At 45.1% G+C, this 25,657-nt stretch overlaps 1 protein-coding gene across 7 annotated transcripts; it reads right to left on the reverse strand.

Moving 5' to 3' along the window:
* Positions 1-3,753: 3,753 nt before the first annotated feature.
* LOC110495372 (LIM and senescent cell antigen-like-containing domain protein 1) lies at positions 3,754-23,912 on the reverse strand. 7 transcript variants are annotated; one of them, XR_005052464.2, is made up of 11 exons: positions 23,566-23,912; positions 22,166-22,325; positions 21,708-21,774; positions 21,204-21,324; positions 19,142-19,291; positions 18,552-18,702; positions 15,358-15,450; positions 14,722-14,770; positions 14,560-14,635; positions 13,485-13,687; positions 3,754-5,100 (listed from the first exon to the last, which is right to left on the reverse strand). XR_005052464.2 is itself a non-coding variant. In XM_036981914.2 (11 exons), coding segments are annotated over exons 1-11 (1,032 nt in total). In that variant the 5' UTR covers positions 23,595-23,912; the 3' UTR covers positions 3,754-5,098. The 7 variants fall into 7 exon arrangements, 4 of the variants coding, with proteins under 4 accessions (XP_036837809.1, XP_090063249.1, XP_036837810.1 ...); XR_005052465.2 differs by lacking the exon at positions 15,358-15,450 and adding an exon at positions 17,915-18,007; XM_036981914.2 differs by having other exon boundaries at positions 13,554-13,687.
* Positions 23,913-25,657: the final 1,745 nt, after the last annotated feature.

Here is a 25,657-nt window from a genome sequence, read left to right on the forward strand (position 1 = left end):
CGCTGAAGACACATTTCAGTTGAACACTTTCCCTGTTTCTCTGCAGCTGCAACAGCCACCTGTACTTTCTGCTCCATCGGTGCCTTTGATCAGAAATCCAACCACACTAAAACGTATCCTCTCTTTAGGCCTACTCACTGGGAGGCTCCCAGTCAACTCGCTCACCCTTGGGATACCCTCTTCACTGCTTCAGCGTAGAGGAAACTTTCTGCCCAACTCGAACTCTGGCAATTTTAACCTGTCTCTCTCACAAGGCATTTCAGATCCTCAGCTGCATTGGCAACCCCCAGTTGACACACAGTGCTTTCTGTATCCCAACTGTACACTCCCTCTGACTATGCCCTCCTGCACTTTCCTCACATCGTGGGATCCCTCTTCTACACACTGCTGCAACATGTCCGAATCCTTGGCACGTAAAGCACCGTAATGAACTCAGAACATAGGTCCTCGCGGAATACCAAATATAATCTATCCTGACCTTATCAGGTAGCAACTCTGTCAAAGCTCAACAAGACAGACATGCTTTTCTCAGTCTCACCATTGCCACCAGGTCTCTGTCTCACCAAATGTCAGGTGTCACAAACACTAGGAATATTCCTTTTCATTTGATCCACTTCTACACTCAACCCCATTGATTAACCCCCATTGATTAACCCCCATTGATTACCCTTTTATGTCCTTTACCCAGCTTGACACAACGTATGGGTCGGCCAAAAAGCAGGAATCCACTATTGTCTTTCTCTTCGAGTCAACTACTCACCACATTCTATGCACTGCAGTGCTATCTAGCTGTAGCTGATGCATTCAATAGTAGATTTATTATTCAATCCTTTGATTTAGTGGACAACATGTCAGTTCATGCTGCAAGAGCTCTGATCGGTTGGAGGATGCCCTGCAGAAGTTGTCATAATTACTGTGTAAGTCTATGGAAGGGAGTGAGAACCATGAGCCTCCTAGGTTTTGTATTGAAGTCAATGTACCCAGAGGAGGACGGAAACTACAGCATGGTGCTACCCTACAGAGTGCTGCCGAGGCTACTGTAGACCTTTATTGCAATACAGTGTGTTTTAATCTATTATTTGGTGACGTGAATATATTTAGTATAGTTTTATCTAAAAAATGAATAACCTTTTGAATGTTTCACTATTTTTATGAAATTCACTGAGAATGGCCCTCCCCTTCCTGCTCTGAGCCACCTCCCCTTCCTGCTCTGAGCCACCTCCCCTTCCTGCTCTGAGCCGCCTCCCCTTCCTGCTCTGAGCCGCCTCCCCTTCCTGCTCTGAGCCGCCTCCCCTTCCTGCTCTGAGCCGCCTCCACTGGGAGTTGAATCTCTGATCTTAACATCGCCTTTCTTACGCTTTCGCGTCATCGCTCCTCCCTTCCCATCTCTTATTGGAGAGCCAACAGCGCCATCTACTGAACCGATGGACTAACTCGTTTTTTACTAGTCCTAGTCCATCCTCATCTCATAAAGGAAGTGGTAACAGTGAATTTGATAAAGTTACTAAGAAATCCTAGCACACCTTATTGTAATCCTATTGTTTCTCACTGTGAGAGAACTGTGCAGAGGAAAGGGAGCATTCTAGAATGTTATCCTCTCTTTACTTTACTGATCAGTGTGAAACCTGGTCAGTTTTGGAGTGTTTTGTTCGCTTCTACTGTAAAGATATTGAGATGACCATGGATTTGACCATAGTGTTGAATGCCCTCTGTGAGGCTTCTCACGTAACAATATACACTTTGTGGACAAAACATTAAGATCATCCTTCCTAATATTGATTTGCTCCTCCCCTTTTAGTCTCAGAAAAGCCTAAATTTGACAGCTATGAACTCTACAAGGTGCCAAAATCATTCCACAGGGATGCTGACCCATATGAACTCTACAAGGTGCCAAAAGCATTCCACAGGGCTGCTGACCCATATGAACTCTACAAGGTGCCAAAGCATTCCACAGGTATGCTGACCCATATTGACCCCAATGCTTCCCACAGTTGTTTCAAGTTGGTCTGATGTCCTTTGGGTGGTTGACTGTTCTTGATACACACGGGAAACTGTTGAGTGAAAAACCCAGCAGCGTTGCAGTTCTTGACACAAACCGGTGTGCCTGGCACCTACTACCATACCCCGTTCAAAGGCACTTAAATATTTTGTCTTGCCCATTCACCCTCTGAATGGCACATATACACAATCCATGCCTCAATTATCTCATGGCTTAAAAATCCTTCAACATGTCTCCTCCCCTTCATCTACATTGATTTGTTGACCCTTTAACAAGTGACATCAATAAGGGATCATAGCTTTCACCTGGTCAGTCTATGTCATAGAAAGAGCAGGTGTCCTTGACCTTTCGTTCACTCAATGTCGTGTGACGTTTGACTGGGTGGAACTGCTTCCCTCTGCAGTTTTCTGTGGGAAACTACAAGTGATGATCAGTTTTCTGTGAGAAACTACAAGTGATGATCAGTTTTCTGTGGGAAACTGCAAGTGATGATCAGTTTTCTGTGGGAAACTACAAGTGATGATCAGTTTTCTGTGGGAAACTACAAGTGATGATCAGTTTTCTGTGGGAAACTACAAGTGATGATCAGTTTTCTGTGGGAAACCACAAGTGATGATCAGTTTTCTGTGAGAAACCGCAAGTGATGATCAGTTTTCTGTGAGAAACCGCAAGTGATGATCAGTTTTCTGTGAGAAACTACAAGTGATGATCAGTTTTCTGTGGGAAACTACAAGTGATGATCAGTTCTGTGGGAAACTACAAGTGATGATCAGTTCTGTGGGAAACTACAAGTGATGATCAGTTCTGTGGGAAACTACAAGTGATGATCAGTTCTGTGGGAAACTACAAGTGATGATCAGTTCTGTGGGAAACTACAAGTGATGATCAGTTCTGTGGGAAACTACAAGTGATGATCAGTTCTGTGGGAAACTACAAGTGATGATCAGTTCTGTGGGAAACTACAAGTGATGATCAGTTCTGTGGGAAACTACAAGTGATGATCAGTTCTGTGGGAAACTACAAGTGATGATCAGTTCTGTGGGAAACTACAAGTGATGATCAGTTCTGTGGGAAACTACAAGTGATGATCAGTTTTCACCATTTCTTTTTTTTTACGACATAACTTTTGTTTATTCATAGACAAACTCTGAAACATGTTTATTAAATTGTCTTATAAAACTAGATTTGTTTCAGTCAACAAATTCATAAAGCATCTCCCATTATTTCTCTTTATGCAAAAATGCCTCCTTTAGCAGTGTTCATCTAACCCAACCATTAGCATGTTTAAGATCTTTACACAGTATATATCACACCCATCTAGCTAATTCATCTAACCCAACTATTAGTATGTTTAAGATCTTTACACAGTATATGTATCACACCCATCTAGCTAATTCATATAACCCAACTATTAGTTTAAGATCTTTACACAGTATATTTATCACACCCATCTAGCTAATTCATATAACCCAACTATTAGTTTAAGATCTTTACACAGTATATTTATCACACCCATCTAGCTAATTCATCTAACCCAACTATTAGTATGTTTAAGACCTTTACATAGTATATTTATCACACCCATCTAGCTAATTCAACTTAAGCCATTGTGCTCCATTGAAACACTCCCCTAACTTGTTTATACAGGTCAGCGACTCACAGTGACGGAACAAAATGGAGTAGCATGCTGAGACGTGTCCATCCTCCTTCCAACTCTCCTCCTCTGAAACGGTTGGGAGGAATATTCAAACAAACCCATGACATTTTATTTTATTACAAGCAAATGTTAGGATACACGATATACCAGACTCACACATGATATACCAGACTCACACATGATATACCAGACTCACACATGATATACCAGACTCACACATGATATACCAGACTCACACATGATATACCAGACTCCTAGATGACATACCAGAGTCATGGGCTCCACATTCTGATACACAGCTAGAATTCTCATTCTTACACAGAAGTGAGGAATATTCTCTGCTTAAGGCAGTTGTAGTAAGTCTGGATCACATGCCATTGGACAACCACATGCATATTATCTGACACCCTTACAGTATATAATGCAGTATAAAATATACACTGAGCTTACCAACCATTAGTACTAGTACCGAGCTAAAAAAAATCCTTCCTTTAAATCTGTCATCTACTGATTGAAGAGACATCAATAAGGGATCATAGCTTTCACCTGATCAGTCAATGCCATGGAAATATGTAGTATCCTCAGTGTATATTCATACCCAAGGCACAAGACAAAAGCTATTTTAAGAGTACTACAAGCACCTTCTCATCTCTTTAAGACCGTGTGCAAGTATTTCGTTAGACGTCATTAACCCTTTAGAATGCTGATCACTTGGTCCGCTCGCGGCCAAACTACATCAGATCAGTTATATGTATTATTTCTTAACAATGTCTAAATGCATTTCACCCATCGTTTTCCCCCCCTCCATGATTTCATAGGTCATTGTCAGGCAGAATGAGGTTCTACATCGTTTTTCCCCCCTCCCTGCTTTCATAGGTCATTGTCAGGCAGAATGAGGTTCTATATTGTTTGAATAAGACTCTGGACATCTGAAAAACAGCTCCACATGCAAAAGCCACGTGCACAAAAATAATCAATTAAAAAGTGAGAAAAGATTAAACACGTTATACTGAGTACCGGAGGACGTCAAATACTAAAATACTGGAACAGACAGGATTTTGAGTCTAAATCTGACACGTTTATACAATTCCTTTGACTAATTTGGGCACTTGTTAAGGTTAATACAGGGTTCAGCGTTGCTAACCTGCAAACCTCCAGTAACTTTCTTAAAATCCCAGGTTTCTAGAAACCTCCGAAATGGAAGATCCCCAGAATCAATAGGGAATAAGCAGGACATCCGGGAAAGTCAGGGAATTGTCCAGAGTTTCTGGGACTTTGGGAAAGCTACTGGACATGTAGTCGAGTGTCGCCCCCTTGGGACTCGGAGGTCTACTTGCGTCCGACAGTCTCAGCCAGTTTCTTCAGTCTCTTCTTCAGTTCCAGAGGAAACTTCTCATAACATTTCTTACACACAGGCTTCATGTCAAACTCCACAAACTTGTTCCTGTCAACAGAGGACAGGGGAGACACAGTCAGTATTTTTGTAATGCATTTTGGGCTCCATTGTGTATGAAATGTGCTTTACGAATATATATATATATATATATATATATTAGTATTCTCATGAACAGCAGCACATGCAGGTTTCTATCCTTAGCAAGTTACACTACGACCACACAACTAGCACGACAGGAGAGAAATACAGTCTAGTTACACTACGACCACACAACTAGCACGACAGGAGAGAAATACAGTCCAGTTACACTACGACCACACAACTAGCACGACAGGAGAGAAATACAGTCCAGTTACACTACGACCACACAACTAGCACGACAGGAGAGAAATACAGTCCAGTTACACTACGACCACACAACTAGCACGACAGGAGAGAAATACAGTCCAGTTACACTACGACCACACAACTAGCACGACAGGAGAGAAATACAGTCCAGTTACACTACGACCACACAACTAGCACGACAGGAGAGAAATACAGTCCAGTTACACTACGACCACACAACTAGCACGACAGGAGAGAAATACAGTCCAGTTACACTACGACCACACAACTAGCACGACAGGAGAGAAATACAGTCCAGTTACACTACGACCACACAACTAGCACGACAGGAGAGAAATACAGTCCAGTTACACTACGACCACACAACTAGCACGACAGGAGAGAAATACAGTCCAGTTACACTACGACCACACAACTAGCACGACAGGAGAGAAATACAGTCCAGTTACACTACGACCACACAACTAGCACGACAGGAGAGAAATACAGTCCAGTTACACTACGACCACACAACTAGCACGACAGGAGAGAAATACAGTCCAGTTACACTACGACCACACAACTAGCACGACAGGAGAGAAATACAGTCCAGTTACACTACGACCACACAACTAGCACGACAGGAGAGAAATACAGTCCAGTTACACTACGACCACACAACTAGCACGACAGGAGAGAAATACAGTCCAGTTACACTACGACCACACAACTAGCACGACAGGAGAGAAATACAGTCCAGTTACACTACGACCACACAACTAGCACGACAGGAGAGAAATACAGTCCAGTTACACTACGACCACACAACTAGCACGACAGGAGAGAAATACAGTCCAGTTACACTACGACCACACAACTAGCACGACAGGAGAGAAATACAGTCCAGTTACACTACGACCACACAACTAGCACGACAGGAGAGAAATACAGTCCAGTTACACTACGACCACACAACTAGCACGACAGGAGAGAAATACAGTCCAGTTACACTACGACCACACAACTAGCACGACAGGAGAGAAATACAGTCCAGTTACACTACGACCACACAACTAGCACGACAGGAGAGAAATACAGTCCAGTTACACTACGACCACACAACTAGCACGACAGGAGAGAAATACAGTCCAGTTACACTACGACCACACAACTAGCACGACAGGAGAGAAATACAGTCCAGTTACACTACGACCACACAACTAGCACGACAGGAGAGAAATACAGTCCAGTTACACTACGACCACACAACTAGCACGACAGGAGAGAAATACAGTCCAGTTACACTACGACCACACAACTAGCACGACAGGAGAGAAATACAGTCCAGTTACACTACGACCACACAACTAGCACGACAGGAGAGAAATACAGTCCAGTTACACTACGACCACACAACTAGCACGACAGGAGAGAAATACAGTCCAGTTACACTACGACCACACAACTAGCACGACAGGAGAGAAATACAGTCCAGTTACACTACGACCACACAACTAGCACGACAGGAGAGAAATACAGTCCAGTTACACTACGACCACACAACTAGCACGACAGGAGAGAAATACAGTCCAGTTACACTACGACCACACAACTAGCACGACAGGAGAGAAATACAGTCCAGTTACACTACGACCACACAACTAGCACGACAGGAGAGAAATACAGTCCAGTTACACTACGACCACACAACTAGCACGACAGGAGAGAAATACAGTCCAGTTACACTACGACCACACAACTAGCACGACAGGAGAGAAATACAGTCCAGTTACACTACGACCACACAACTAGCACGACAGGAGAGAAATACAGTCCAGTTACACTACGACCACACAACTAGCACGACAGGAGAGAAATACAGTCCAGTTACACTACGACCACACAACTAGCACGACAGGAGAGAAATACAGTCCAGTTACACTACGACCACACAACTAGCACGACAGGAGAGAAATACAGTCCAGTTACACTACGACCACACAACTAGCACGACAGGAGAGAAATACAGTCCAGTTACACTACGACCACACAACTAGCACGACAGGAGAGAAATACAGTCCAGTTACACTACGACCACACAACTAGCACGACAGGAGAGAAATACAGTCCAGTTACACTACGACCACACAACTAGCACGACAGGAGAGAAATACAGTCCAGTTACACTACGACCACACAACTAGCACGACAGGAGAGAAATACAGTCCAGTTACACTACGACCACACAACTAGCACGACAGGAGAGAAATACAGTCCAGTTACACTACGACCACACAACTAGCACGACAGGAGAGAAATACAGTCCAGTTACACTACGACCACACAACTAGCACGACAGGAGAGAAATACAGTCCAGTTACACTACGACCACACAACTAGCACGACAGGAGAGAAATACAGTCCAGTTACACTACGACCACACAACTAGCACGACAGGAGAGAAATACAGTCCAGTTACACTACGACCACACAACTAGCACGACAGGAGAGAAATACAGTCCAGTTACACTACGACCACACAACTAGCACGACAGGAGAGAAATACAGTCCAGTTACACTACGACCACACAACTAGCACGACAGGACAGAAATACAGTCCAGTTACACTACGACCACACAACTAGCACGACAGGAGAGAAATACAGTCCAGTTACACTACGACCACACAACTAGCCTGACAGGACAGAAATACAGTCAAGTTCCACTACGACCACACAACTAGCCTGACAGGACAGAAATACAGTCCAGTTACACTACGACCACACAACTAGCACGACAGGAGAGAAATACAGTCCAGTTACACTACGACCACACAACTAGCACGACAGGAGAGAAATACAGTCCAGTTACACTACGACCACACAACTAGCACGACAGGAGAGAAATACAGTCCAGTTACACTACGACCACACAACTAGCACGACAGGAGAGAAATACAGTCCAGTTACACTACGACCACACAACTAGCACGACAGGAGAGAAATACAGTCCAGTTACACTACGACCACACAACTAGCACGACAGGAGAGAAATACAGTCCAGTTACACTACGACCACACAACTAGCACGACAGGAGAGAAATACAGTCCAGTTACACTACGACCACACAACTAGCACGACAGGAGAGAAATACAGTCCAGTTACACTACGACCACACAACTAGCACGACAGGAGAGAAATACAGTCCAGTTACACTACGACCACACAACTAGCACGACAGGAGAGAAATACAGTCCAGTTACACTACGACCACACAACTAGCACGACAGGAGAGAAATACAGTCCAGTTACACTACGACCACACAACTAGCACGACAGGAGAGAAATACAGTCCAGTTACACTACGACCACACAACTAGCATGACAGGAGAGAAATACAGTCCAGTTACACTACGACCACACAACTAGCATGACAGGAGAGAAATACAGTCCAGTTACACTACGACCACACAACTAGCATGACAGGAGAGAAATACAGTCCAGTTACACTACGACCACACAACTAGCCTGACAGGAGAGAAATACAGTCCAGTTACACTACGACCACACAACTAGCATGACAGGAGAGAAATACAGTCCAGTTACACTACGACCACACAACTAGCATGACAGGAGAGAAATACAGTCCAGTTACACTACGACCACACAACTAGCATGACAGGAGAGAAATACAGTCCAGTTACACTACGACCACACAACTAGCCTGACAGGAGAGAAATACAGTCCAGTTACACTACGACCACACAACTAGCATGACAGGAGAGAAATACAGTCCAGTTACACTACGACCACACAACTAGCATGACAGGAGAGAAATACAGTCCAGTTACACTACGACCACACAACTAGCATGACAGGAGAGAAATACAGTCCAGTTACACTACGACCACACAACTAGCATGACAGGAGAGAAATACAGTCCAGTTACACTACGACCACACAACTAGCATGACAGGAGAGAAATACAGTCCAGTTACACTACGACCACACAACTAGCATGACAGGAGAGAAATACAGTCCAGTTACACTACGACCACACAACTAGCATGACAGGAGAGAAATACAGTCCAGTTACACTACGACCACACAACTAGCATGACAGGAGAGAAATACAGTCCAGTTACACTACGACCACACAACTAGCACGACAGGAGAGAAATACAGTCCAGTTACACTACGACCACACAACTAGAACGACAGGAGAGAAATACAGTCCAGTTACACTACGACCACACAACTAGCACGACAGGAGAGAAATACAGTCCAGTTACACTACGACCACACAACTAGCACGACAGGAGAGAAATACAGTCCAGTTACACTACGACCACACAACTAGCACGACAGGAGAGAAATACAGTCCAGTTACACTACGACCACACAACTAGCACGACAGGAGAGAAATACAGTCCAGTTACACTACGACCACACAACTAGCATGACAGGAGAGAAATACAGTCCAGTTACACTACGACCACACAACTAGCATGACAGGAGAGAAATACAGTCCAGTTACACTACGACCACACAACTAGCATGACAGGAGAGAAATACAGTCCAGTTACACTACGACCACACAACTAGCATGACAGGAGAGAAATACAGTCCAGTTACACTACGACCACACAACTAGCATGACAGGAGAGAAATACAGTCCAGTTACACTACGACCACACAACTAGCATGACAGGCGAGAAATACAGTCCAGTTACACTACGACCACACAACTAGCATGACAGGAGAGAAATACAGTCCAGTTACACTACGACCACACAACTAGCATGACAGGAGAGAAATACAGTCCAGTTACACTACGACCACACAACTAGCATGACAGGAGAGAAATACAGTCCAGTTACACTACGACCACACAACTAGCATGACAGGAGAGAAATACAGTCCAGTTACACTACGACCACACAACTAGCATGACAGGAGAGAAATACAGTCCAGTTACACTACGACCACACAACTAGCATGACAGGAGAGAAATACAGTCCAGTTACACTACGACCACACAACTAGCATGACAGGAGAGAAATACAGTCCAGTTACACTACGACCACACAACTAGCATGACAGGAGAGAAATACAGTCCAGTTACACTACGACCACACAACTAGCATGACAGGAGAGAAATACAGTCCAGTTACACTACGACCACACAACTAGCATGACAGGAGAGAAATACAGTCCAGTTACACTACGACCACACAACTAGCATGACAGGAGAGAAATACAGTCCAGTTACACTACGACCACACAACTAGCATGACAGGAGAGAAATACAGTCCAGTTACACTACGACCACACAACTAGCATGACAGGAGAGAAATACAGTCCAGTTACACTACGACCACACAACTAGCATGACAGGAGAGAAATACAGTCCAGTTACACTACGACCACACAACTAGCATGACAGGAGAGAAATACAGTCCAGTTACACTACGACCACACAACTAGCATGACAGGAGAGAAATACAGTCCAGTTACACTACGACCACACAACTAGCATGACAGGAGAGAAATACAGTCCAGTTACACTACGACCACACAACTAGCATGACAGGAGAGAAATACAGTCCAGTTACACTACGACCACACAACTAGCACGACAGGAGAGAAATACAGTCCAGTTACACTACGACCACACAACTAGCACGACAGGAGAGAAATACAGTCCAGTTACACTACGACCACACAACTAGCACGACAGGAGAGAAATACAGTCCAGTTACACTACGACCACACAACTAGCATGACAGGAGAGAAATACAGTCCAGTTACACTACGACCACACAACTAGCATGACAGGAGAGAAATACAGTCCAGTTACACTACGACCACACAACTAGCACGACAGGAGAGAAATACAGTCCAGTTACACTACGACCACACAACTAGCATGACAGGAGAGAAATACAGTCCAGTTACACTACGACCACACAACTAGCATGACAGGAGAGAAATACAGTCCAGTTACACTACGACCACACAACTAGCATGACAGGAGAGAAATACAGTCCAGTTACACTACGACCACACAACTAGCATGACAGGAGAGAAATACAGTCCAGTTACACTACGACCACACAACTAGCATGACAGGAGAGAAATACAGTCCAGTTACACTACGACCACACAACTAGCATGACAGGAGAGAAATACAGTCCAGTTACACTACGACCACACAACTAGCCTGACAGGACAGAAATACAGTCCAGTTACACTACGACCACACAACTAGCCTGACAGGACAGAAACACAGTCCAGTTACACTACGACCACACAACTAGCCTGACAGGAGAGAAATACAGTCCAGTTCCACTACGACCACACAACTAGCCTGACAGGAGAGAAATACAGTCCAGTTACACTACGACCACACAACTAGCCTGACAGGACAGAAACACAGTCCAGTTACACTACGACCACACAACTAGCCTGACAGGAGAGAAATACAGTCCAGTTCCACTACGACCACACAACTAGCCTGACAGGAGAGAAATACAGTCAAGTTACACTACGACCACACAACTAGCCTGACAGGACAGAAATACAGTCCAGTTCCACTACGACCACACAACTAGCCTGACAGGAGAGAAATACAGTCCAGTTACACTACGACCACACAACTAGCCTGACAGGACAGAAACACAGTCCAGTTACACTACGACCACACAACTAGCCTGACAGGAGAGAAATACAGTCCAGTTCCACTACGACCACACAACTAGCCTGACAGGAGAGAAATACAGTCAAGTTACACTACGACCACACAACTAGCCTGACAGGACAGAAATACAGTCCAGTTCCACTACGACCACACAACTAGCCTGACAGGACAGAAATACAGTCAAGTTCCACTACGACCACACAACTAGCCTGACAGGACAGAAATACAGTCCAGTTCCACTACGACCACACAACTAGCCTGACAGGAGAGAAATACAGTCCAGTTACACTACGACCACACAACTAGCCTGACAGGACAGAAACACAGTCCAGTTCCACTACGACCACACAACTAGCCTGACAGGACAGAAATACAGTCCAGTTCCACTACGACCACACAACTAGCCTGACAGGACAGAAATACAGTCCAGTTCCACTACGACCACACAACTAGCCTGACAGGACAGAAATACAGTCAGATGTACTGAAGTGGAACCAACAGTAAATATTTCATTTTAAAGGGAAATGACCTCCATATCATAGGTATGTGGAAGATGACACATTACACCTTTCATCACAAAGAGTACATCCCAAATGGCACCCTATTCCCTTTATAGTGCACTACTTTAGACCAGGGCCCTATTGCACCCTGTTCCCTTTATAGTGCACTACTTTAGACCAGGGCCCTATTGCACCCTGTTCCCTTTATAGTGCACTACTTTAGACCAGGGCCCTATTGCACCCTGTTCCCTTTATAGTGCACTACTTTAGACCAGGGCCCTATTGCACCCTGTTCCCTTTATAGTGCACTACTTTAGACCAGGGCCCTATTGCACCCTGTTCCCGTTATAGTGCACTACTTTAGACCAGAGCCCTATTGCACCCTGTTCCCTATATAGTGCATTACGTTGGACCAGGGCCCTATTGCACCCTGTTCCCTTTATAGTGCACTACGTTGGACCAGGGCCCTATTGCACCCTGTTCCCTTTATAGTGCACTACGTTGGACCAGGGCCTACAGGTTGTCATTTGGGACGCAATCCATTGTCACATAACAGAAGAACATGACAGAGCAATGACAGAACAGATCAAGCAAACTGGAGGAGAAAACAACAACCAAAAGGAAAGACAATAAGAGGAAAAAGCTAAATGTAGATGACAGGAAGTGGAATTACTAACCCATGGATGGAAATGAAAGGAGGATAGTGAAGATGACAGGAAGTGGAATTACTAACCCATGGATGGAAATGAAAGGAGGATAGTGAAGATGACAGGAAGTGGAATTACTAACCCATGGATGGAAATGAAAGGAGGATAGTGAAGATGACAGGAAGTGGAATTACTAACCCATGGATGGAAATGAGCGAGAGGAGGATAGTGAAGATGACAGGAAGTGGAATTACTAACCCATGGATGGAAATGAGCGAGAGGAGGATAGTGAAGATGACAGGAAGAGGACTGGAAAAGTCTACAGACAGATAACAGGTTTCTTTTTGCGGTCTTTTGAGGCGTCCCTCTCGCGTCGGGCCAGTCTGCGTTTCAGCTCCTCAGGCATCCGCTCGTAACAGTGCTTACATACAGGCTTCAGATCTACCTCTACAAACTTGTCTCTGTTACACCACAGGGAGGGGAGGGAGAGAGAAGAGAAGACAGAGGGGGGAGAGAGAAGAGAAGACAGAGGGGGGAGAGAGAAGAGAAGACAGAGGGGGGGAGAGAGAGAGAAGACAGAGGGGGGAGAGAGAAGAGAAAACAGAGGGGGAGAGAGAGAGAAGAGAAAACAGAGGGGGAGAGAGAGAGAGAAACAGAGGGGGAGAGAGAGAGAAGAGAAACCAGAGGGGGAGAGAGAGAGAAGAGAAAACAGAGGGGGAGAGAGAGAGAAGAGAAACCAGAGGGGGAGAGAGAGAAGAGAAAACAGAGGGGGAGAGAGAGAAGAGAAAACAGAGGGGGAGAGAGAGAAGAGAAACCAGAGGGGGAGAGAGAGAAGAGAAAACAGAGGGGGAGAGAGAGAAGAGAAAACAGAGAGAGAGAGAAGAGAAACCAGAGGGGGAGAGAAGAGAAACCAGAGGGGGAGAGAGAGAAGAGAAACCAGAGGGGGGAGAGAGAAGAGAAACCAGAGGGGGAGAGAGAGAAGAGAAACCAGAGGGGGAGAGAGAGAAGAGAAACCAGAGGGGGAGAGAGAGAAGAGAAACCAGAGGGGGAGAGAGAGAAGAGAAAACAGAGGGAGAGAGAGAGAAGAGAAACCAGAGGATGGAAAAAGCACAGGGTGGAGAAGTAAGAAGACTAGAGGAAATGAGAGGAAAAAACAGATTGTGTCCAATAGAAGAAAGGTTAGAGAAAACACAGTACTTTATAGGGAATATAGGGTGTCATTTGGGACACAGATTGAGAGGAAGGCGGGACAACGGCACACAGGAAGAGCTAAAGGGTTAGGAAAGAGCCCAGTATAATACCACTGATATATAATAATGTAATAACAACATACTTGAGGGTGAGCTTGGTGTTGCAGGTGGCGCAGGAGAAACAGTTCACACACCATGCTTTGTTCAGGGCCGACACCACTACAGGAACAACAGAAAGTCCATTATGGCTTTAGATCCTTCTAAAACAATTCATTCAAAAATGGAAAAACACAGTTGATGCTTACCGTCTCCTTCAATCACTCTGTTGCAGTGATAGCACACATCACCAAAGAGCTAGAGGGTTGAGACACGGGCAGAGATGAGCATTTCATTCACCATACATACACCACTTGATTTAACCATTATCAAACTTTACATCTCAGTCAGTGCCAGCCAGAACAACATGCAATAACTGTGTTACTCAGCAACCCCTATCCCACGAACGTTTGTGGACATGAGCCCCATGGGACCTGTCAAACATAGTGCATTACATAGGGAACCATTTACCTGGTTGTAGTGGGTCTCACAGTCAGATCATAGCTGTATTACCTGGTTGTAGTGGGTCTCACAGTCAGATCATAGCTGTATTACCTAGTTGTAGTGGGTCTCACAGTCAGATCATAGCTGTATTACCTAGTTGTAGTGGGTCTCACAGTCAGATCATAGCTTTATTACCTGGTTGTAGCGGGTCTCAGTCAGATCATAGCTTTATTACCTGGTTGTAGTGGGTCTCAGTCAGATCATAGCTGTATTACCTGGTTGTAGTGGGTCTCACAGTCAGATCATAGCTTTATTACCTGGTTGTAGTGGGTCTCACAGTCAGATCATAGCTTTATTACCTGGTTGTAGTGGGTCTCACAGTCAGATCAAAGCTTTATTACCTGGTTGTAGTGGGTCTCACAGTAGGCCAGACCCTTCCTCTCATAGTGGCGGTGTCCAAGGAACGGCTTCTCACACTTAGCACACACAAAATGCTGCAAAGACGGGCAACATCACATGTTAGCATGGCTAACTGTTGTACCAGGCAACATCACATGTTAGCATGGCTAATGGCTAACTGTAGTACCAGGCAACATCACATGTTAGCATGGATAATGGCTAACTGTAGTCACAGGGAAGTAGCATCCCAAGTTAGCATGGCTAATAGCTAACTCTCGTCACAGGCAGACACCACTACACAGGCGTTAGCATATTGCTAACTCTACTCACAGGCACAAGCAGTTAAGTTAGCTAACTTTGCTAACTCTAGTCAGCTGCCATCAGGGCACGTATTCCCAAAGAGTATCAGTGTAGGAGTGCTGATCTAGGATCAGGTGATCTACCTGTACATATGTTATTCATTATGATCTTAAAGGTCATGAACAGTCAAAAAAAATCAGTTTTTCATAAAACTGGATGATATTTGAATGAAACCAGGTTAAAGTATGAAAAATGAACATTGCTCCTACATTGATAAAGTCATAAAGCTACTGGTCCCCTCCCCCATGTCAAACACTTGGATTCATTGTTACATAGGGTGACATCACCCTAACTCATTTTAATACACCAATGGTAACATGATATTCTCTTACCGAATTTAAATAAGTACCGCTTTGTAACCAACATCGGAGAAGGCGTGTTTGTGGAGGGGTGTGGTTTATACAGCTACTCTACTGGTGCCTGTAGGGTGTCATCAAATATAATTAAAAGTTTACACTATTCATCTATGGTAAAGACACTCGTGTCCCCTTTTATCTGTGTCTGGTGTTATCTAGTTACTGGCTAGCTAGGTCTTCATCTGTGTCTGGTGTTATCTAGTTACTGGCTAGCTAGGTCTTCATTTGTGTCTGGTGTTAGCTAGGTCTTCATCTGTGTCTGGTGTTAGCTAGGTCTTCATCTGTGTCTGGTGTTAGCTAGGTCTTCATCTGTGTCTGGTGTTAGCTAGGTCTTCCTCTGTGTCTGGTGTTAGCTAGGTCTTCCTCTGTGTCTGGTGTTAGCTAGGTCTTCCTCTGTGTCTGGTGTTAGCTAGGTCTTCCTCTGTGTCTGGTGTTATCTAGTTCCGGACTAGCTAGGTCTTCATCTGTGTCTGGTGTTATCTAGTTCCGGACTAGCTAGGTCTTCATCTGTGTCTGGTGTTATCTAGTTCCGGACTAGCTAGGTCTTCATCTGTGTCTGGTGTTATCTAGTTCCGGACTAGCTAGGTCTTCATCTGTGTCTGGTGTTATCTAGTTCCGGACTAGCTAGGTCTTCATCTGTGTCTGGTGTTATCTAGTTCCGGACTAGCTAGGTCTTCATCTGTGTCTGGTGTTATCTAGTTCCGGACTAGCTAGGTCTTCATCTGTGTCTGGTGTTATCTAGTTCCGGACTAGCTAGGTCTTCATCTGTGTCTGGTGTTATCTAGTTACGGACTAGCTAGGTCTTCAGCCAGCATGAAATGGGGGCTGTTAGAAACTCAAGATGCCGTTGTCATGTGAACCGCATCATAACAGACATGCCAAATGGGAGAGGTGTTTTTTTTTTTTCAATGATATTGATGCAACTTCAATGTTTGAGTTGCGTTGTGTATCACCACATTTGCTTGAGATGATTTTACTGCAACACTGTATCCAAGTTGTTTGACGTCGGGGTTTCACAGAGCTGTCAGTCAAGGAGCGCTCACAAGTATAAGCTCCCCACTCAGCCTGTCTTTTCAAACTTCCTGGTAGTTAGAGAGAGAGCACTTTTCCCTCACATTGAGCATTTCTATCCAAAACAAATATTATGGGTGATATTTTAGTCACTCAAAATGCTATTTTACATGGGAATCAGAATGACTGTTTGGGACCTTTAAAGACTAAGCTAACCCTATATCAGCCCTACTCTGAGAGCTTTATGAATACAACTGGCCCAAGTAACTCAACGGGGCTTGGTCAGAAAGATGCATGACACACACACAGCAGTCATTCAGGACAGGCAGCGGAACAGTGGCCTCTAGTGGAGAGAATGTCAACTGCAGGCAGGCCAGGCACTGTAGACTACTTGTTGTGTATTCATCAGTACTGTAAAGTTGTGAGAGATTAAAATGCAACAATGTGCATGTGTTTAGACACCCACACCCATGTATTTCTGGGTAAGAAGAACTTATCTGTGAATGTGGTAACGGTGTGCCTCTTGTTTCTATTGACATATGACAGGTGTTTGTGGCTGAAGAGTGTAGTTGTGTAGCTAGCTATGCAATGTTGTTTCCTGTAGTGCAGTTTCTATGTGTGGGAGGAGAAAGACCTCCTTTCTCCTTGTATGTGTCCCAAATGGCACCCTATTCCCTATATAGGGCCCTAACTCTAACCAGAACACTATGGGCTCTGGTTAAAGTAGTGCACTACACAGGGCCCTAACTCTGACCAGAACACTATGGGCTCTGGTTAAAACTTAGTGCACTACATAGGGACTACTGCCACTTGGGACATAACACCTTCTCACCATGTTAAAGTGCCACTCGCAGTAGGCATAGCCCTTACATTCATAGTAGGGATGGCCCTGGAACGATCGCTCACATACACTACACCCAAAGTGCTGGGAGAGGAGGAGGGGGGAGGAGGAGGAGGATGGAGGGGGGAGGAGGAGGAGGGAGGAGGAGAAGGGAGGGGGGAGAAGGATAAGGGGGGGGGGAGGAGGAGGAGGAGGGGGGAAGGAGGAGGAGGGGGGTAAGGAGGAGGAGGAGAGGGTAAGGAGGAGGAGGAGGGGGTAAGGAGGAGGAGGAGGGGGGAAGGAGGAGGAGGAGGGGGGAAGGAGGAGGAGGGGGGGGGAAGGAGGAGAAGGATAAGGGGGGAGAAGGAGAAGGGAGGGATAAAAGAAGCCACAAAGATGAGGATGTAGAGAAGAATAAAGGATGAAGGAATGTGTTGGAAGGAAAAGCTGTCACAGGATGGAGAGCAGATAGAGTTACTCACAGTCCAATCAAACATACGCTCTCTGAACACGAAGGAAATTATTCAAATGTAACATATCATTTCTTTGTAAAAGCTTACTCAACAAACATCTGACTAACCCATTACGTTTGAGTCCAAATATGTCTGAAACACCACTAGATCCCATCATGTCGTTTCTGACCACACACCTCAACGTGCCACTGCTTGCCCATGGCGTTGACCACGCGTCCCTCGATGGGCCTCCTGCAGGCGCCACAGATCGGCACCCCCATCTTATCATGGCAGGGCAGACAGTACAGCTCTCCCTTCAGCTCCCTGGCATCTGCTGTCAGCTCCTTACTACAGGGAGAGGGGAGGGACAAACATTATCACAGCTCCTTACTACAGGGAGAGGGGAGGAACACACATTACTACAGCTCCTTACTACAGGGAGAGGAGAGGGACAAATATTACTACAGCTCCTTACTACAGGGAGAGGAGAGGGACAAATATTACTACAGCTCCTTACTACAGGGAGAGGGGAGGGACAAACATTACTACAGCTCCTTACTACAGGGAGAGGGGAGGGACAAACATTACTACAGCTCCTTACTACAGGGAGAGGGGAGGGACAAACATTATATTACACAAAACACACACACAGTGGTTTTGTAGCAGGGTAAATGGTAACATCTTAAACACTCTTGCTTTCATTAGTTCCAAATACTGACTGAACCACATAATGGAATCAGGAGCACATTATGTCAGATATCAGGAGGGAGACGTGAAGCGTACTGACCCACAGTTGTTGCAGTTGAAGTGGTCGGGGTGGTAGGGGTCGTTCTTAAAGATGAGGGGGCTGTCCTCGATGATGGCATGGCATTTCTGACAGATGTACTTCCCCAGACCTCTAGCCTTCTCACGGTTATGACAGGGTCGACACAGGTGCCTGGTTAGGAACAAACATTACTACAGGGAGAGGGGAGGGACAAACATTACTACAGCTCCTTACTACAGAGAGAGGGGAGGGACAAACATTACTACAGCTCCTTACTACAGGGAGAGGGGAGGGACAAACATTACTACAGCTCCTTACTACAGGGAGAGGGGAGGGACAAACATTACTACAGCTCCTTACTACAGGGAGAGGGGAGGGACAAAGCAGGATGGGTACGTACATCCAACATGTCTCACTGGACAGGGACAAAGCAGGATGGGTAAGTACATCCAACATGTCTCACTGGACAGGGACAAAGCAGGATGGGTAAGTACATCCAACATGTCTCACTGGACAGGGACAAAGCAGGATGGGTACGTACATCCAACATGTCTCACTGGACAGGGACAAAGCAGGATGGGTACGTACATCCAGCATGTCTCACTGGACAGGGACAAAGCAGGATGGGTATGTACATCCAACATGTCTCACTGGACAGGGACAAAGCAGGATGGGTACGTACATCCAACATGTCTCACTGGACAGGGACAAAGCAGGATGGGTACGTACATCCAACATGTCTCACTGGACAGGGACAAAGCAGGATGGGTACGTACATCCAACATGTCTCACTGGACAGGGACAAAGCAGGATGGGTACGTACATCCAGCATGTCTCACTGGACAGGGACAAAGCAGGATGGGTACGTACATCCAACATGTCTCACTGGACAGGGACAAGGCAGGATGGGTACGTACATCCAACATGTCTCACTGGACAGGGACAAAGCAGGATGGGTACGTACATCCAACATGTCTCACTGGACAGGGACAAAGCAGGATGGGTACGTACATCCAACATGTCTCACTGGACAGGGACAAAGCAGGATGGGTAAGTACATCCAGCATGTCTCACTGGACAGGGACAAGGCAGGATGGGTAAGTACATCCAACATGTCTCACTGGACAGGGACAAAGCAGGATGGGTACGTACATCCAACATGTCTCACTGGACAGGGACAAAGCAGGATGGGTAAGTACATCCAACATGTCTCACTGGACAGGGACAAGGCAGGGAAAGGGTGGACACAGTAGAAGTTGCTACTACACTTTATCTACAGTGTTGGGAAAGTATTGGCCTCCTTTCTGACGTTCTCTTGCATGTTGTTGATACTGAATGTTATCAGATCTTCAACCAAAACCTGATATTAGATAAAGGGAACCTGGGTTTACAAATATCAACCAACTGAGAAAATCAGAAAAAAGGGGCAAATACTTTCTCACACCACTGTTTTATTCAAACATACTATTGTGAGTTGATTTGTGATTGGTTAAATAGTCATCTACCATGGTATAATGTGCAGTGTGATTGGTTGGGGACTCCCCTGCATAATGTGCCGTGTGATTGGTTGGGGACTCCCCTGCATAATGTGCAGTGTGATTGGCTGGGGACTCCCCTGCATAATGTGCAGTGTGATTGGTTGGGGACTCCCATGCATTATGTGCAGTGTGATTGGTTGGGGACTCCCCTGCATAATGTGCAGTGTGATTGGTTGGGGACTCCCCTGCATAATGTGCAGTGTGATTGGTTGGGGACTCCCCTGCATAATGTGCAGTGTGATTGGTTGGGGACTCCCCTGCATAATGTGCAGTGTGATTGGCTGGGGACTCCCCTGCATAATGTGCAATGTGATTGGTTGGGGACTCCCCTGCATAATGTGCAGTGTGATTGGCTGGGGACTCCCCTGCATAATGTGCAGTGTGATTGGCTGGGGACTCCCCTGCATAATGTGCAGTGTGATTGGCTGGGGACTCCCCTGCATAATGTGCAGTGTGATTGGCTGGGGACTCCCCTGCATAATGTGCAGTGTGATTGGCTGGGGACTCCCCTGCATAATGTGCAGTGTGATTGGTTGGAGATTCACCTGCCAGCGTTCTTGACGAAGCCGACGTCAGCGAGCACAGCCTGGCAGATGTCACAGCAGAAACAATCAGGATGCCAGCTGTTGTTCATGGCCTTGATCACACGGCCAATGATGAACTCCCCTGAGAACACCGACCCACCAATACAACATGAGAACACACACACACACAGTGGATTTACAAAGAGATTTGGTGTGTGTATGTATGTGTGTGTATGTATGTATGCGTGTGTATGCGTATGTGTGTGTGTATGCGTATGCGGTGTGTGTGCGTATGCGGTGTGTGTGTGTGTGTATGCGTATGTGGTGTGTGTGTGTGTATGCGTATATGTATGCTTATGTGGTGTGTGTGTGTATGCGTATGTGGTGTGTGTGTGTGTGTATGTGTGTGTGTGTGTGTGCATGTGGTGTGTGTGTGTGTGTGTATTGCGTATGTGGTGTGTGTGTGTGTGTGTGTATGCGTATGTGGTGTGTGCGTATGTGGTGTGTGTGTTTGTGTGTACTCACCACACTGGTGGCAGCAGGGAGCGAAGAGCATCTGAAAGTCATGTTCACAGTATTTCCTGCCTTCAAACTGTCAGGAGAAAAAGGGCGCTTCACCAAACACAATAAACCCAAACATTGAACAGTTTGACATTTGAATAGTGGCAACTTTCCTCAAATTCCCCAGTTCTCCAGAAATCCTGGAGGGAATAAACCAGAAATCCTGGAGGGAATAAACCAGAAATCCTGGAGGGAATAAACCAGAAATCCTGGAGGGAATAAACCAGAAATCCTGGAGGGAATAAACCAGAAATCCTGGAGGGAATAAACCAGAAATCCTGGAGGGAATAAACCAGAAATCCTGGAGGGAATAAACCAGAAATCCAGAATCCTCCAACCATGATTTTTGGAAAAACCTGGGAATTTTGGGGGAAATTACAGGAATTTTGCAACCCTACATTTTATGCCCTGTGTTAGTCTACCTCATAGAAGAGCCCCTCGGGGAACTGCTGGAAGCACTGTGCGCAGACAAAGCAGCCCTCGTGGTACAGCTCCCCGTTGCTGTTGACGATCTTCTCTGCCGGGGCGAAGCCGCTCTTACAGCGCTCGCACGACGCGTTCGCCAGGGCGTTCGCCATGTTGCTATGGTGACAAAAATGAAAGTATGAAGATCAGAACAGACGACGACTACAGAAATATTTGCTGCTCTTCTGTTGATCACTTTGACACAGAAATCCCTGTGAAATTAGCCCAAATCTGTTTGTGGTCTTGCGCAACTCAACTGACTGCAGTGATTGGCAAGGAGTTGGCACAATAACGACAAGAGACTGGCACTCTGGCTACCACACAGCAGCAGGTTCTCCTGGAGGGGGCTTGAATAGGCCAATGCAATGTGAAAAGAAATCCAAAGAGAAAGTTACTCCAACAGGGAACTGCTGGGCTGTTGGAAATCTGCCTTGAGAGTCTACAGAAATAACACTGGCAAAGGTCAATACATGTTCCTCTCTACTACAGATCAGTGTTGTGCAGAGTGGGGGTACATCCCAAATAGCACTCTATTCCCTATATGGTGGACTCATTTTCACCACAGCCCTATGGCTGATTAAAGGTAGTGCACTACATAGGTAATAGGGAGCCATTTGGGACACAATAAGCATGGTTTTAGGGGCGGGGCCTTGTCCCTCAGACAGTCGCTTACGCAAATCATATTACTCACAGAACACTGCTGTCACCATGGAGACACACACGTTGCTCGGGGTCTGTGTCCTAATTTGGTCATCTGAGAGCAGTCAGACAGACATGATAGATCATAGCTGTCTGGTGGTGTTCAGTGTTGGTTTATCACTTAATTGATCAGAGACACGTACTGTACTGTGTCGCCTCAACACTCATTGGCTAATTCCTAACGTTTACACCCCAACTCAAGTGCCAAGAAATTACAACACCGTCTACAAATAGACCGCGTGTAATGATCCAAATAATCAAACTGGTTTAAATTTTTAAATTGATTGAATGTTTCGACCTAAAAGGGTTATAGAAACTAACCAACTAAGAGGCTAACGTTACCAAGCTAGAGAGGGAAAAACAGAGTTTGAAGTAGCTAACTTTAGCAAGTTCACAACACACACGTCCACTCACTTGACGTTACTAGCCTACTGTAGCAGTCAGGTTAACTAGTTAGTTAACTTTATTTAAAAGCTATTTAATGTTTCAAGACGATTCCCACGCCTATCATTTAAAAAAATAAATCACTCTAGGTGTTACACTTTATCACATACAGTAGCGCACCGAACAAATTAGCTAACATTAGCTGCCCGGCTAGCTGTTAGCATGGTAACCTGCTGTGAAATTCGAGTGTTCTTACTTGGATCCAAACTCTTACCTGCCCGTCATTTCTACTACTCCCAGCATCACCTATCAACACCACCGTTTCAGAAACGTATCGACTTTTCCCCGGGGTCTTCAAATAGGACGAGTAATGGATTGATCCGAGCGGCGACTCCTACCTAACCAACTAGCATATTTTTTTCTCCTCCAGTATCTTGGTGGAGCCACCCTTTCCTTGGTAGCTGGCGTTTTCTAGAGAAAGGGGATATAAATATATAAATAGCGCCCTCTAACGGCTATTACATTGATAGCACTCCTGTTGCACTGACTGCAGCGGCCCTGAAGTTCTTCTGAACCAGGGGTAGACGACATACATCCCCCTGGGCGGCGGGAGGTTTGAATAAAAAATATTAACGCTTTGGGGGGAATTATTATTTTGGGTTAACAAAAATAATAATGTAAACACTCCAGGCCACTCGTGAACGTGTAGAAAACGTCTAAAACTAGATAGAGAGTATGTAGAAAACGTCTAAAACTAGATAGAGAGTATGTAGAAAACGTCTAAAACTAGATAGAGAGTATGTAGAAAACGTCTAAAACTAGATAGAGAGTATGTAGAAAACGTCTAAAACTAGATAGAGAGTATGTAGAAAACGTCTAAAACTAGATGTAGATGTAGAAAATATAATGGACCATTTTCAAATAACTGCAGCTTTTCTGAATTTTGAAATTCTGATGTGGCCCTTGAGACAAAAAAATTCCCACCCCTGTTCTAGACCCCTAACCAGCCGTTCCAATACTTTGAACATGCATCACACCTCTGTAATGACTGGATAGACATGTCTGAATGTGTCAAATCAACGTTTATTGGTTGTGTACACAGATTTGCAGATGTCATTGCAGATACTGCGAAACGCTTGTCGCAGAAGTTTGACCAGGCAAAATGTTGTATTTGGAATTGTGGTATTTTGTTAGGATCCCCATTAGCTGCTTACTTAAGTACTGCTCTTTTCATGATATAGACCAGCGTTTCCCAAACTACGTCCTCGAGACCCCAAGGGGGCACTTTGGGGGTTTTGCCCTAACACTACAAAGCTGATTCAAATAATCAACTCGCCATCCAGTTTTGACCATTTGAATCAGCTGTGTAGTGTTAGGGCTAAAACCAAAACGTGTAATCCCTGGGGTCCCGAGGAGCTGACAGACTGAAGAGGTGAAACCAGGTGAAAGCCATGATCATTTATTGATGTCACGTGTTAAATCCACATCAATCTGTGTAGATTAAGGGGAGGAAATGGGTTAATTAAGGATTTTTAAATCTTGAGACATGGATTGTGTATGTGCACCATTCATAGGGTGACTGGGCAAGACAAAATATTGAAGTGCCTTTGAACTGGGTATGGTAGTAGGTGCCAGGAGCACTGGTTTGTGTGAAGAACTGCAACGCTGCTGAGTTCTTCACACTCGAACCGTTTCCCGTGTGTATCAAGAAGGGTCCACCACCCAAAGGACATCAGCCAACTTGACACAACTGTAGGAAGCGTTGTAGTCAATATGGGCCAGCATCCCTGTGGAACGCTCTTATGGGGTCAATTTCACGCCATATGTATTGAATTCAAAATAAAATAAATCGTGAAGATGAAAAATAAAGATGAGAATGTAAACATTTTCGAGGACGGGTGAAATAAAGGATGTTGAAATCAAAAATCTGTCAATTGAAAGCAAAACGTAAAGAATTGTAGGTCCGCTAGTTTTGGAGTGACGGTTGGTCTTAACCCAATCAATGAACATGATAGGCTTTTTTTCTATTGCCTATTTAAATAGACGGTCTGACGTCAGCTCGTTTTAGCTAACGTACTTCAAATTGTCAGTCACCGGTCAATAATGTACGGATATTAGAAGCATGTCTATCTAATACATTTAATGACAAACCATCTAACTACTTGGGTAAACATACGAATTACCTGTTGCACAACGTTCGGCTCAGGTGTATGGAGAACCACTTACCAACACCTGCGCCGAACGTTGTGCAACAGGTACATTTAAAAAACTTTTTTTATTTTTTTTTTAAATATTTGATTAATTTAGCAGCCGCTCTTATCCAGAGTGACTTACAAGATCAGTTAGGATTAAGTTCCTTGCTCAGG

The sequence above is a fragment of the Oncorhynchus mykiss genome, chromosome 18 (assembly GCF_057628025.1).
Source record: "Oncorhynchus mykiss isolate SJ-2025 chromosome 18, ASM5762802v1, whole genome shotgun sequence".
NCBI lineage: Eukaryota > Metazoa > Chordata > Actinopteri > Salmoniformes > Salmonidae > Oncorhynchus > Oncorhynchus mykiss.

Excerpts from the sequence above, each read along its gene's own strand:
- LOC110495372 (XM_036981914.2), bottom strand. The coding sequence starts at position 23,594 with ATGCTGGGAGTAGTAGAAATGACGGGCAG. Across the intron at positions 21,775-22,165 it reads CCGAGGGGCTCTTCTATGAG|TTTGAAGGCAGGAAATACTG; the intron begins GTAGACTAACAC and ends TTCTCCTGACAG. Across the intron at positions 14,636-14,721 it reads CAGAGTGATTGAAGGAGACG|TGGTGTCGGCCCTGAACAAA; the intron begins GTAAGCATCAAC and ends TTGTTCCTGTAG.